General features: G+C 44.3%; 1 protein-coding gene across 1 annotated transcript; it reads left to right on the forward strand.

Annotated features, from left to right (window-relative positions):
* Window position 1: 1 nt before the first annotated feature.
* ACP6 (acid phosphatase 6, lysophosphatidic) lies at window positions 2-11,592 on the forward strand (the record flags this gene model as incomplete). Its single annotated transcript, XM_019523901.1, has 10 exons — window positions 2-55; window positions 3,547-3,675; window positions 3,765-3,895; window positions 4,414-4,493; window positions 5,322-5,409; window positions 6,945-7,077; window positions 9,087-9,187; window positions 10,575-10,670; window positions 10,888-11,053; window positions 11,420-11,592. Coding segments are annotated over 10 exons (1,119 nt in total), but the record flags the coding sequence as incomplete, so codon positions are not given.
* Between the last annotated feature and the right edge of the window lie 2,417 nt (window positions 11,593-14,009).

Here is a 14,009-nt window from a genome sequence, read left to right on the forward strand (position 1 = left end):
GGTGTTCCGGCACGGCGCTCGCACGCCGCTGAAGCCCATCCCCTGCGGGCGGCAGGTGAGAGCCCCCCCTGCCCGCCCCTCCCCCGACAGGGGCGCTGGAACGCCGGCCGCGCTCTAGAACGCTGGGGCGGTGCCTGCAACCCGCAGCGTTCGGCGCCGGAACGCTTCGCCCGCCGCAGCCGCGCCTGGCCTGCGGGCCGCTTCCCAGCCCAGCGCCCAGGCGGGGGCTGCGCGAGAGCGTCTAGTCCAGTTCAGCCTCCCTTGCCGCAGCTGGAGACCGTTGCTGCTGCTTCTGTCGTCTGCTGCCACTGAGAACAGTCCTACTCCACCCTCTTTGACCCCCCACCCCAGGGGGTTGCGCAGACTCACAGAAAGTTAGGGTTGGAAGGGACCTCGGGAGGTAATCTAGTCCAACCCCTTGTTACGCCACCCTGGTTCTGTAGTCCTGGCTCCTTTCTCAAAGCGAATTAATTACAGGACTAAAGGTTGTGAGGAAAGATTAACCTTGAAATAAGGAACCAGAAATAAGGAACTGGGAACCAGGACTAAAAAACTTCCTAAAGAAAAGCCCAGGGGCTGCAGCCAACTTTCCTCTGGGCCCCCTGCTACACATTGCATACATTCTGCAATTCACTGGTGAATTGCGCAATAAGTTTAGACTGGCCACACATGCAGAGTGACTTGCACAATCAACTGGTGAATCGCACAATAAGTTAGGACAAAATAATTGGTGCACAATTAATGGGTGAATTGCACAAGATATTTTGACCAGCCATGCATGTAATGATTGTACCATCATAACAACTGTTGAGCTGTAAAAAGAGCCAAGCAGCTACGAAGTGAATGCTTGAAAATCTGTAAAAACTGGAGAGCTAGTTTCTATCCAGTTTTTAATTTGAATGTGTGGCAGCAGCCCTACAGAATGGGGATGCTACAGAGAAAGTGTTCACCCAGACACTCCCATCCCCTGCTGCCTCGCAAATGGAAGAAGCAGGGACCCATTGCCTGAGAGTAGCAGGGTGGTTCAGAGAGCATCGCTGATTCAACTGTCTGGCCTTCTGGCTTCAACTTGGATAGAATTCATTCTTCTGTTTTGCATGACCTCCAGGACATTTCGTCCCAAAACCTTTGTGCCCACCCAGATTGCTATGTTTCTTGAAGGCCACTGCCATGTTTTGTTTTTATTTCTTTCCAGGAAGAAGTTTCTGTGCACTTTGGTCACTTGCCAATGATGCCAGGAAGGATAAGCATGGACTTTGGATGTAAAAAAACCCCCAAACAATACTATAGTTTGTGAATGTGGCCGGTGCCTGACTTTGGGAACCTGTATTTGCAAGGTTCCAAATGCCAGTCCTTTGATATGATGTTGAGATCCTGTCAGAACCTGCCTGTTTTGCTGCCAAGTCTCGTGGTTGTTTTTACTGTCTCCATAGCTTAGATAATGTATAGAGCTATTGCGAAAAGAAAGAAATCCTTGTCTGGTTTAGATCTGATGATATCATTGATGTTTGAGAACTGTCTGCATGCTAATGCACTAGTGCATGACTGGTTGAACGTGAATCCAGATATGGTTCTGAACCTGGTCTCAAATGTCCCCAAACTCAAGTTTACAGAATATGGTAAGGCAAAGGCTTCAAACAAATGAAGTTAAAAGTACAGTAAAACCTTGCTCATTTGGTCTGACAGCAGGAAGTCCCTTTAAAAAACATTTAATTATTTTTATTAGTGAAGAGACTACATCTACTTCATGACAATGTCCTCTGTTCATTTATTGAGCTAGAATTTAACTTACATGCCATAGTATGCCAGTAGACATACTTCCCTGTAGTGCCTAAAATGATGAAGTAGGACTGGAGTGGTGGTATAGCCATGATGACCCAGGAAATATGTGAGAAGCAAGGTTTCATGCTGTCTTCTTGAACCAGCTGTGTAGGTGGGAGAGCTGTTAGACAAGCCTTTGGGTATAAAGTGGCCTTCATCAGGCACTTTCTGCCCAAAAGCTTATCTAAAATTACAAAGTCTTGGTAAAGTGAAGCTTTACTGTGGGAGTCAGCTCTTCAGTCCTTGCTAAAAAGAAAGGTTCATACCATTTATTCAGAAATGTGGGAATCAGGAAATTGCAACTGAGCAAGGCTCCAAGTTCATAATTTAAAATGGAGCTAGTATCAAGTGTCCAAACATGTTCTTAGACACATTGTGTTGCACGGGTGCATATAGCTAAAAGCAGAGCTGGATCGTTTGCTGTTGTGTAACTTACTAAAATAGTAACTGCTTTCTAATAGCATACAATCACTTTTACATGTTTGGAAACTGTTACAAAACAGTATTTAGTGTTTAGCATGAACAAATTTGTCTTTGTCACCCTTCACTCAAATATGTTGTTGCATGTGCAGAAATTCAGCTACAGTGCTGCATTATTCTAAGGGTTGTATAATTGCATGTCATTATGTAAAAGATCTTTTTTAAGTTCAGAAAAATCCTTTTAGTCACAGTGTTTGCCAGATGCTGATAGAGTCAGATTTTCTTATTTCTTACAAAATTGCAATCAGGATGCACACAAGCGCTTTTTACTGGCCAGGGCAGGGGGTTGGACTCAATGATCTACAAAGGTCCCTTCCGACCCTAAAAATCTATTAAATCTATTATTGCACTGTCAATACACAGCTATTGGCTTTGGTTTTGTTTGTTTTTTTATAGTGGTTGGACAGATATAGGACTTCAAGTGAATAAAACACAAAGTAAAGGGTTGGGACTTAGGTTTTTCAAGCCTTTTTTTCCTAGATCCATCTGGAAATCATTTTTTTATTGGCTATGTCACTAGAGAACTTTTCAACAGGACAGTAAGGCTAAGAATGGGAGTTAGCAGTAACAGCTGGATGGATGCAGCCCCCTGCCCTCCTCCCCCTCCCTTTCAATGTTGTACTGAATAAAACAGGAAATGCTGTTGTACTCATGAGAAATAGGTCTGTGAGGATCCTTCAGACTGCGAAGTGTGCACGCTCCCTCTTGAGTAGTTGGAAAATGCATGGCGGCAGCAGCAGTCAAGACCACCTCTCTCAAGTTCCCCACCAATACAGACACAAAATAGGGGTGTATTTGACACTTAAGCAAGTGCTGTTCTAAGGCAAACAGAGATCTGTTCCAAAGCAGGCTGCTCTGACTGAGCCAGCCCCCTGACTTGAGCATCACAGCAATTCACCATGTCCTCTATGGACTCCAGCTTGAGGTTCTCAGTTCCAGGGCAGTAGCTCTATCCTTTAGCTAAAGAAGTTTAATTTGGTATGAGTCATAGTAGCAATTATCTTCTAATTCTGCTTCTGCTGTGAGATGGGGCATGGCCAGTATCGTATCTCAGTACAGGCCTTTGTTCTGGAATAAGAAGTCCTAGTGCTGTATGTTTCCAGAGGCTATGTTCTGTGGTGGGAGACTGTGGAGTCCTGTTGTCTCCTGTTTGTTCCCGTCATAAGCAGACTGCATGCTGCATTCCCTTGTGCTTCTCTTGGTCTGATGCAATTCACTTTCCATTTCTCTTGCTTTTTGCTACAGGTGGAATGGCATCCTACCCTGTTGGAAGTCCCTGCTCAAACTCAGTTTGATTACACAGTAACTGACCTCAATGGTGGCCCAAGACCCCATTCCCCTTATGAAGATCAATATAAAAAAACTGTGCTGAAGGTGAGGGATTCTTTCCTGTTATCTAGACATTCCCTTGAAACTTGCTTATTTCCACATCTTGAATACAGCCTCACCATTTCTCTCCCCAGGGTGGTGTGATTGCAGGGCAGCTGACGAGGGTTGGGATGCAGCAGATGTTTGCACTGGGGGAGAGGCTAAGGAGAAGCTACATAGAGGAACTCAACTTCCTCTCTTCAGCGTACAAGCCTTCCGAGGTGTTGTGAGTCTCTGAAATTTTTGTTCCAAGTCCTCAGCTACCCCTGCTCTTCCTTATTGAAGGAAGGCTTCAGTCCTGCATGTGCCTCTCCTGCCTGCATATAGCAGATTCTTTACAGGGAGCTATGGCTGACCCTTCCCACCTGTACTATCTGACTTGTACAATTTGGTATGAAGAGTCTCTAGTGATTTCAGCCATTAAAGTCCCCAGCAATGCCATTGATGACAGTGGGCACCAGAAGCAACTATTTCATGGTGGGCTTCTGTGGATTCCATTCCATGGCTGCAGCCTGAGAACATAACACAAGTGCCATGTTGCATCCCACTACAGGTCCAGGTAGCCCAGTACCTCATATCTCCCAAGGGGAAAGAGTATATAAGCAACACCAGGCTGATTGTCCCTTGTTTTTCTTTCCTTAGACCTTGCAGTACTTAGAGGTCTAGGAAGTTTTAAGTAGAAGGTTGCCACCCTCCTTACAGGATGGAGATACATGCCGTTTCACCAGTTGTCTTCTCTTTTAGTGTCCGTTCCACCAATATAATTCGGAATCTGGAGTCCACGCGCTGTCTGCTGGCTGGGCTGTTTCAGCAGCAGAGAGAAGGTGAGAGGGAGGATTGTATCTGATTTGCTTCCCATTCTCATGCTCCATAGGCCCCGGACACTGTCTTGCCTCACACCTCATCTTGTTCTAGGCTTGTTGTTCCTCCACCCCTTCTGTTGCCTATTGATCCCATCTCCGGTGTCTTCTGACTGCTGCCTTTTCTGTGTTTCCCTTTTGCACCATCTCCTCGGCTTTGTTCAGGTGTGCAGGCTTTGTCTTTTGCCACCAGTGCTGCAAACTCAATGTGAATGAGGAGCAGCATCAGAAACAGATGATGAGAAACAGGAAGAGAGGCAGGTCAAAAGCAGACCCCCACCCTGTCGTTCCAGTCACACCATGTACTCGCTAGCATGAGCGCTAATTTGTTCCCCAAGAGAACATCTCCTTTCTGCTTTCAGAGCATTTCACTCCAGAGAATGACAGCAAAAGTGACTCTGCAGTTCATTGCTCCAGCAGGAATGCAGGGAGGTGCAGATGCTAAAGCAAGCAAGCAAGCAACAGCCATAGGAAATCCAGGCAGTGGGACTGACCCCAGATTCCAAGAGCAAGAAAACACCCTGGGGTAGGGATTATCATGTACTAAGTGTATGGGGCTTAACATGATGGATTTTGCCTATAGATGGTGCCACAATGTGAACTGACAAAAACCAGAACCTGGCATAGCTGGGTATGAGGACAGTGATTCTAGCACCAGAGAAGTGCCTCCAGTTGCCTTCTATAAGGATTATAGGACTGGGTCACACGGCCATGACAGTAACTAAAATAGTATGAGCCATACCTCATGCTGTGCATGGGATAATAAAAGCTTCTTTTTGTTCGATTCTACAGGACCCATCACAATTGTCACAGATGAAGCAAACACAGAAATCCTATACCCCAATTATCAGAATTGCCAACGCCTGAAACACTTGAGCAGGTGAATTGCCACTCACACCTTCCCCTTTGATGTCACTATAGTGTCATAGCCTGGTAATACTTTAAAGTATCACGTTTTCGTTCACTGAACTCTTCCTACAGCAGTGGTGTACTCTGGGTAGAATTAGATGCAATGTCAAAAGTAACGTGACGTGGTTCAAAAAATACCACTTGACAGCATGAGGAACATCTGAGCATTTCTTGAAATATTAGTTTAATCCAGAACAGTCACATATGCACTACTTGTAAAGTTATTGCATTTCTTATGCCCTGTAGTGATGCAAGTTTGTCTTAATTATGCCATTCAATACCTAAAATGCTTGGATTTCTTTTATATTTGCCCTTCCTTGTTTTGTAATCATTACAACATCCCTTTCATATTTATACCTTTAATTAACAAATACTCAGCCTCAAAATTACCAGATTAAATAAAAATCTATTTCTCTAAAAAAAATCTGTGTTGGAAGAACATTAAGGTAGCAAAGTTCAAGCACTCAACTTAGTAAAGGGTAGAACTGATATTGCCTCCACTGTCTTATTCTGTCTCTGGCATGTGGGCTGAGATGTGTGTTGGAGTGCACATCGCAACCCTGTAGAAGTGATCAAAAGTCACATGCAGAGAGAATTCTGAGTACTGTGGCTCCCCTCAATAATCTAAGCTATAGAAAGGATGTAGAAAAGAATAGTTAGGTGGCTGAATGAGGCAAACTATGATGCTACATGCACATTATCACTGTGACATTTACAACATTAACAACCAAATGCCCAACAAATTCTATCTGCACGTGCAAATAGCAGTTTTTTGAGGTAGAAGGATATAGCTGAGTTGGTGAACACTCCTTCTCTAACTCCAAGGCTACCCCCCTGACAAATTTAGACACCTGAGATTTGGAGCCAGAACTAGTACTGCTCAAGGGGGTGAGAGTGGGGGAGCTTCTGTTTGCATGTATTTAACATTCCTCCTGCAGCAGAGGCCAGCATGGAAATGTTCAGCCCAAGTGGCTGACATTTAACAAAGTTAAAAGCAATTGAAAAGAGGGACCTATGATAGAAAATGTTAGGTGAACTTAAGGTATTGCTGTGCATTTCTTTGATAGCACAAAAATGTAGAATCAGTTCAGAACATCTGTTCTTTCCTTGTGAGGCAAATTGCGTTCCTTGAAAGCACAGGTGGGCTGAGGTCCCATGCAACAGCCTATTCACGGATGTGGGATTGCTGCTTAGGGTATCCTGGTTTGAATGAGACATGAGTGTTTCAAAAGATTTCTTCTTTTCAGTAAGCCTCCCCACACTTCAAATTCTGACGACAGCCAGACTTTTGGCATCAGAACAAACACTTAGAATCTGTTGCTTCTCACAGCAGAGCTCCAAACACTGAGATATCCTCCAGCACTGGGGAGGTTCCACTGTCTCCATCCTCCCACTGCTGGGGGGACAATCCCCAGTGGAAGTGTGGGCTGATTCTCCTCTTGTGCTTGCCAGGGTGTCTTAAGAACCTATGTCAAAATCTGGTGGGGTTTTTTTGGCTTTGGACAGGGATAAAATGGGCAGCGTCTTGTGGCAGCCAGGCATTTCTGATGATCTGAAGACCATTAAAAAGAAGATGGGTATTGACACTGATAAGCAGGTGGACTTTTTCCTTCTACTTGACAACATCTTTGCTGAACAGGTGAGATGGGGCATACACGCAGCTGCAGCCTAATAGGTTATAACAAACTGCCTGTAATATTTCCTTACTGAGGCTCCCAGTCCTTCAGGCAGACCTATGCAGACAGTTCACTGGGCTAGAGCAGAACTCCACTGAAGTCAGTAGCATTTCACAGGCATCTGTCTGTGAATCCCAGCAAGCTAAAGTGAGTCCTTAAGGCAGCAGCAGATTGGAGGAATGTTGTCTGAACAAAGGGCCTGATTCTGTACAGTGCTGAGGACACTTTCCTTTCCACGGCATCAGTGGAGGCTGGAGGTATCTACTTAAATAATATAAATTTTATTAAATGGCAAGGTCTCCCCTGGCCAAAAGTTAAATGGTCCTTCCCGCATTTGGCTTATGAAGCTCAGTTGTTAATTCACAGTTACTCCCACAGTGGTCCTCTCCCAGGGCTCCCCCTACAGGCATAACACAGCTTTGCAGCCATCCAGCCACTGGTCTGAAGCATCCACATGAAGGAGACCCAGCCCTCTGGTTGGGTCCATAGACATTCCCCCTTCCTTTTGAGGGTCAGGAGCAATCCAGAAGGCGCCAAACACAAATTAAATCACTCAGCATTTTGGTAGGAGTCATTTTCTTCAGAGAAACCTTGTAGGTCAAAGCCCCAGCTGGGCTCCAAGGTGAGCGTATGTCAGTAGCTCTAAAGCTACTGACTTAGTAGTCAAGGCCCTTCCTTTCTTTAGGGAGAGGGACAACAGAGGCACCTAAGAAGTTCCTGCCTTTATCCAAACCCCTTTCTCTATCTGGTCTACCACCAGTTGGGTGATGCTTACCCTTTTGAGCTTCTTCTGTCTGATATCTCTTCCGGGTATGGTGAGGTAGAACTGATTGACCCCATTAACCTTGTGGTGACAAGTACGGGGTTTGTGTAAATGCCTCCCCCATCACAATACATATTTGCAAAGTGTTTATCTGATCAACAACTACAGACCCATTTCCACCCTGCTTCTCTTAGAGTGCACATGGTCCAGATCTAGTCCCTTTTCAGTGGTTGCTTTGGTTAACTTGTGTAAGAACAGGTTATGCAGATAATCTTGAGAAGGTCCAGGAGGGTTACCTGTATGGTTAGGGGCCTGTAGGTAAGATTCTACAAGGAGAGATTGAGGAACCTGAATCTTTTCAGCCTCAGCAAAAGGAGGCTGAGAGGGGATCTTGCAGCCATCTACAAATTCATCAGGGAGGGTAGCAAGGAATAGGGGACACTGTTTACCAGGGTGCCCCTTGGGGTTATTAAGAACAACAGCCAAAACCTGACAGAGAACAGATATAGATTAGACATTAGGAAAAATTTCTTTACAGTCAGGGTTGCCAAAATCTGGAATGGGCTTCCAAGGGAGGTGGTGTTCTCCCCTACCTTGGAGGTCTTTAAGAGGAGATTAAACAAGCACCTATATGGGGTCATCTGACCCCAGTGCTCTTTCCTGCCCAGGGCAGAGGGTTGGACTCCGTGATCTACAAAGGTCCCTTCCAACCCTAAAAATCTATTAAAGCTATGAACAGTCTTCATCCTAGCCTTCCTCTTGAGTTTGGTAGCCCCTGGTTTTTCTGCAAGACACCTATCTCTGTCTCAGTTTCTTGTACCTGGGAGAAGGGGAGGAGCTCAAAGCCTTTTTTGATAATCCTATCATAAATTGAAGGAATAGGGCCCCCCTGCTCTGGCTGTCAACATGTCCATCCCATGGCAATAAAATGAAGTACTTTTGTTTATATCCTCAGGCACAAATGTGTCTCTTCCATTTGTATAAGCACCAGATCTTCTGTCAAATAACCTACAAATGCTAAACTACCAAAGATGAGTAATCAGTCACCAGTACAGGTTCACAAAGGATGTTTCTGGTTCAGAACCAATAAATGCCCAGATTTAGATATGGTGTTCACGTATCATCTGCACCTGGTCTCCATAGCTGGCTCCTTACCGGGGCAGACCTAATGGATGCATGCTGTTTGTTTTACCTTGCCTGTTTTTCCAGGTGCACGACTTGCCCAGCTGCCCTGTGCTGAAGAGCTTCCTGCACATGATCGAGCAGCGATCTATTGACTCTTTCCTTTACATCATGGCATATGCTTCCAGGTGGTATTTTCTATTCCTGCCTCCAGTCTTGGGACAGTCCTGAGTAAAAGGAGCTTGGGGGAAGGTTCCAGCAAGGGAGGCTGAAGCAAATGAGCATGTACTCCTTTTATAGAACATAATTTCAGATGCATCAAATCTAAACCCCAGTAAGCAAATAGCTATCCTGGTGATGCATCATTTGTTACACACAGCAGGCCTGTGATTAGACCATGAATACTAGGAGAGAAATAGAGAGGAACTTCTAGGCTTGCAAAACACATGACATAAAAGGAATCCAATGCTACACATAGCAAATAAAAGTTCCTCCTGATGGTGTGTGGAAGTGGCTTTGCTGCTGCTTTAGCACCTGTGACAGTGAAATGTACCTCTTCCTTTAAAAGCGGGCTCACAGTTGCTATGCTTTCTAGTACTGGCGATGCTTTTGCCTTCTGTTAGGTCAGTAGCCAGTAACATTTTCCTGGATCATTAATTACAGTGTTTTGGGCTTCCCTGCCATCCTCCCTCCAGTTGCACAGAAAAGACTGCAAGTCAAAACCCAATGTAGCACTTTCCAGATAGTACTTAACAAAGCAAGAACTTTAACCAGGTGTTGCTTTATTGAAAACATTCTTCCCTCCCCTCCCATTTTGATTTCATTAGAAAGGTTTGTAAAGATACCATTAGAAAGGTTTGTCAGAGAGCATCCTATTCCCCCTACCCCCATCCCATCCCATGCACATGCCCATTTTAGAATAGCTTGTTAGTCAGTGCACTCATTTGGGAGATGCAGCCTCAAGTACCTGGCCATCCCACAGGGAGTACTCTAACCCCTAGGTTATTGGCTTTTCTACAATAGGCATCTCTTTTGCTTGTGATATTTCCCTCTTCCAGCCCTCCCCTCCTACCCACCCCCCAAAAAAATAAATAAATAAAAATCAGAAGGTCTCAGATTTGTCCCAGATAGGAACAAAGACCAAATCTTGAAACTACAGTACTTATTGTGAAGTGTGACTGTTCGCTAGCCAGCTTCAGTCATATCCCCTCAGCTGAAATCTGTATATTCAGAAAAGAAATGGGGAAGTGAAATAAAATATAAAATCAACAGTTCTCACTTTTTCTCTTTGCATGGCCCAAATCTTGAGAGACTGTCTTCTTGACACCTCTCCTTCCACTCACAATCAGGAGTCTTTACACGCGCTCTCCTCCAAGATATAATTGCATAAACATCTCTGGCATCTAAGCAATTGCTTTAATGGAAAGTTAACAGTAGGAATTGTATTTAATGGTTCTTGGTTGCATTTCATATACTTTATCACCTAATAATAAGAGAACAAGTCCCCAGGTCTCAATAGCAATTGTCTAAACCTGAACAAAATAGAAACTTACTTTCAAATTCTGTCTCTTCTAGGGAAGTTCTTCAAATGGCTGTTGGTCCCCTTCTGTATGCACTCCAGAAAAATATTCTGGAAGCAGTGGCTTCACCATCTTCAGCTACAGCAGCCAGGTACAGAACAAAATTGTCTCTCTGTCCACAATGAATTCCAACTGGCTGCCCATGAAGAACTGTTTCAAATACCAATTGAATGAACAAGTAGGGAAAAGCTAGATGTGGCAGTTAAATGTTAATCCAGCTGTTAGCCAAAGGTACATGAGTGATACCTAGAGATCCCTGGAGAAATAAATGCAGCTAACATTTACTTTAGCATTTTTCTCCCCATCAGAAAGTTCATTCTCTATGCTTCTCATGATGTTACCCTCATCCCTCTCTTGATGGCACTGGGAATCTTCGATCACAAATGGCCCCCGTATGCCTCAGATGTGACAATGGAACTGTATCAGCACCAGCATTCCAAAGAGTGGTTTGTACGCCTGTCTTACTGCGGACAGGTAAAGGACCTTTATGGCATCTCTGTAATGCAAGCACTAGATAGTGGGCCTCCCTCTCAGATTTGCCTAGATATGCAGCCCACTAGGCTGTGGAGCGAGTTTGGCTTGGTAGCATGGACACAGGACAGCTAGTCAGACTCTTGATCCTCTTCCTGACTAGCTGAGTTCTGTGGGGGCTTTGGATAAGGGTCTTCAGTTTCAGCTTTTCCAGTTTTCCCTTAGGCCAATTGCTTGTTTAGTTCATGGGGGGAGGAAGATTTCCGAAGTGCTTTAGGATTATCCACCAGGAGCTTTGGCCAAGCAAGCATTGCTGCTTTAAAAACATAAATAAATAGACGAGCGCACATATAAATGGTCTCTTTGCAGGAGCAAGTAGTGAAAGGATGCAAGACAGGTCTGTGTCCACTGGAAGAATTTCTAAACGCTGTCGCGCACTACAGCCTGAGTCCAGAGGAGTACAGTACCCTTTGTTCCCAGATGGAGAAGCAGCAGCAGACTGTCTCATAACGAGCATTTTAGATTAAACTCCATGTATTGCCGAAACTTTTTGTTCTTGAATTCTTTCACCTCTCCAATCGAAAAAGTCCCTCTGGCAACGATTAGACTAGTCTATATCAGTCACAGGATTTTACAGGTATGCATCGCTGGTAACAACAGTATCGGAAGTCACAGGAGATAGCGGAGTTAACGGAATCTCTCTAAATTTCTGTCTTAAGTACTGCCTCTTGATGTAGCAGGTGGACATAAAAAGCATAGGGAAGGAGGCTGAGGATCACTGAAAAACAGAAGGGTCTGACTGACTTGCAGTTGTAACGATAAGAACAGAAAAAATGCAGCTCCATCACCTCTGACAGCAGTGATAGAAGCATAACTCAACAGCCAGCCTACCAGCAGAGAAGCTTCTCCATTGTACCTTGGTGGTGGTGGTTCCAAAGGGCGCCACATTAGCTATTGTCCCTTCCACACCAGTGAAGTTGCTCTGCATAGAGAAGCCCATCCCACAGGTACACACATGCTGCTTGGAACTTGTGCATAGACCTCACCCTGTTTTAGGGATAGATGCTCCCACTCTCTTTTGCCCTGTCATGGTAGATCTGGAAATTCTTCTGCTTTGAGTATGCAAATAAACAGAGAGAGCCAAGAACAAATATTGGAGCAGATCATCGCAGCACAAAGCATACCAGAACCACTGGCCAAGTTTCTAGGTGAATTCTTCAGCTTCATAAGCTTAAACAGCAAACTATTGTTCAAGTCCAGATTTCACAAAGCCAGGCTGGGTCACATCTGGCTTATAGTTAACCAGAGAGCACTAAAGCCGTGTTTTTCAACCTTTTTCATTTGTGAACCCCTAACAAATTTCAAATGAAAATATGGGCCCCTTTGAATCGTGTGGGTATTCACATGCTTTTAATTGATCATAGTCATCTTTTGCAGGCCACAGGTTGAAAACCACTGCTCTATAAGCATACCAGTGCTCCTGAAAGTGCTGTTGATTTAGGTGGCAACACTTTTCTCTGCTGTAGTAAATAGTAAGGAGCACTATATTTCCAGAGGTGCTACTCTCAGCTTAATGTGCAAGTCATAAGTCCTGATCACTTCTGGCTGCCCGTGTTTCCATAGTATCGTGTGATGCCTGGAATTGCTATAGGAGGAAAGGGCTGCTTGGGGTCTGTCTACATAAATAACTCTGCAGTTTGCGCTGTACTGCAATCCTTTTCCAGATTGCCGGGCTGCTGCTATAATTCATGCGGTGCCAGGTACATGTAAACTGAAAGTACTCTTAATTAGAAGTGTGGGCTGCACTTGCCTCTCCCCTTTCTTTAGACAACCCCCATGTATCACTATTACATATTGACAAAATGTATAATGGAAGGCATAATTTGCATGCTTAAATACAGAGTCTAAAGTTCACTGCAACAGCAGTCAGAAAGACCAAAAGCAAACAAAAAACATCATCATTCTCCATCAAGTTCTTTAAGCATCCTGAAAATAAAAGTGTTACTGCAGGTGTCACCTGAGCAGCTTGGGTAGGACATGGCAGAAGTGCTCAGGGGAGAGCAATGGAAGCAATTAAAATGTAAAAGATGACTTATTTATGAAGAGATTGGAAAGATCTGACTTGCTTAGAAAGGAGAAGTAAGGGTCATCATCACAGGTGGTCTGGTGCAATGATTAATGTATGCCTAAAGTAAAACAGGAATTATTTTTCTCATACTGCAAGAACAGAACAGCATCCAGTGACAGGGAACAGCAGCAAGAATTAAAACACTCTGCAACTAAGTAGTGTGGCGCGGATACTCCAAGAGCACAGCAGATTTAAAAAAGGAATAATATTTATATGGGCAATAGACAAGCGGTTACCATAGATAGGATGAAATGCATATTAAAAGCAGTGCATTGCATCAGGGGTAAGGAAGATGCTTCCCCTTCCAGGCTGATTAATTCCATAATCTGTCACTTAGAGGTCTTCTTTCACTTTCCTCAAACACCTGTCTTTGGTCACTACCAGACAAGATACTAGGCTAGATGGGACCATAGGTTCCAAGTCAGTATGACAACACCTGTAAGCACAAGAATCATGCCAATGGGTAACAGTATAATTAAAGAATTAAGCTCCAATCTGCTCAGAGGAAGCTGCTCTCACATTTTAGTCATTACCAGTGACTAGCAGCAATAGTTCCTACTACACAACTTGGAGGCAATGTGGTGAGAGCACACTAAAGTTCAAATGCGCTGTGGGCTGGGGCCATTTTCCAGGAGCTATTAAGAGTAATCTTGTATGTACATGGTTTCTGGCACACTAGGACACTGATTCTGACATTCAGATGCTTCTCCAATGGAAAAAAATATATATAACTCCTTTTTCTGAGGGCAGATCAATGTCATTTAAAAACCATCAACCACCACCTATCCTGGAGGAAGTCATTAAGACTTGATGATAATGGTAAGTTTTACA

The sequence above is a fragment of the Gavialis gangeticus genome, unplaced genomic scaffold, assembly GCF_001723915.1.
Source record: "Gavialis gangeticus isolate Ggan-Ray unplaced genomic scaffold, GavGan_comp1, whole genome shotgun sequence".
NCBI lineage: Eukaryota > Metazoa > Chordata > Crocodylia > Gavialidae > Gavialis > Gavialis gangeticus.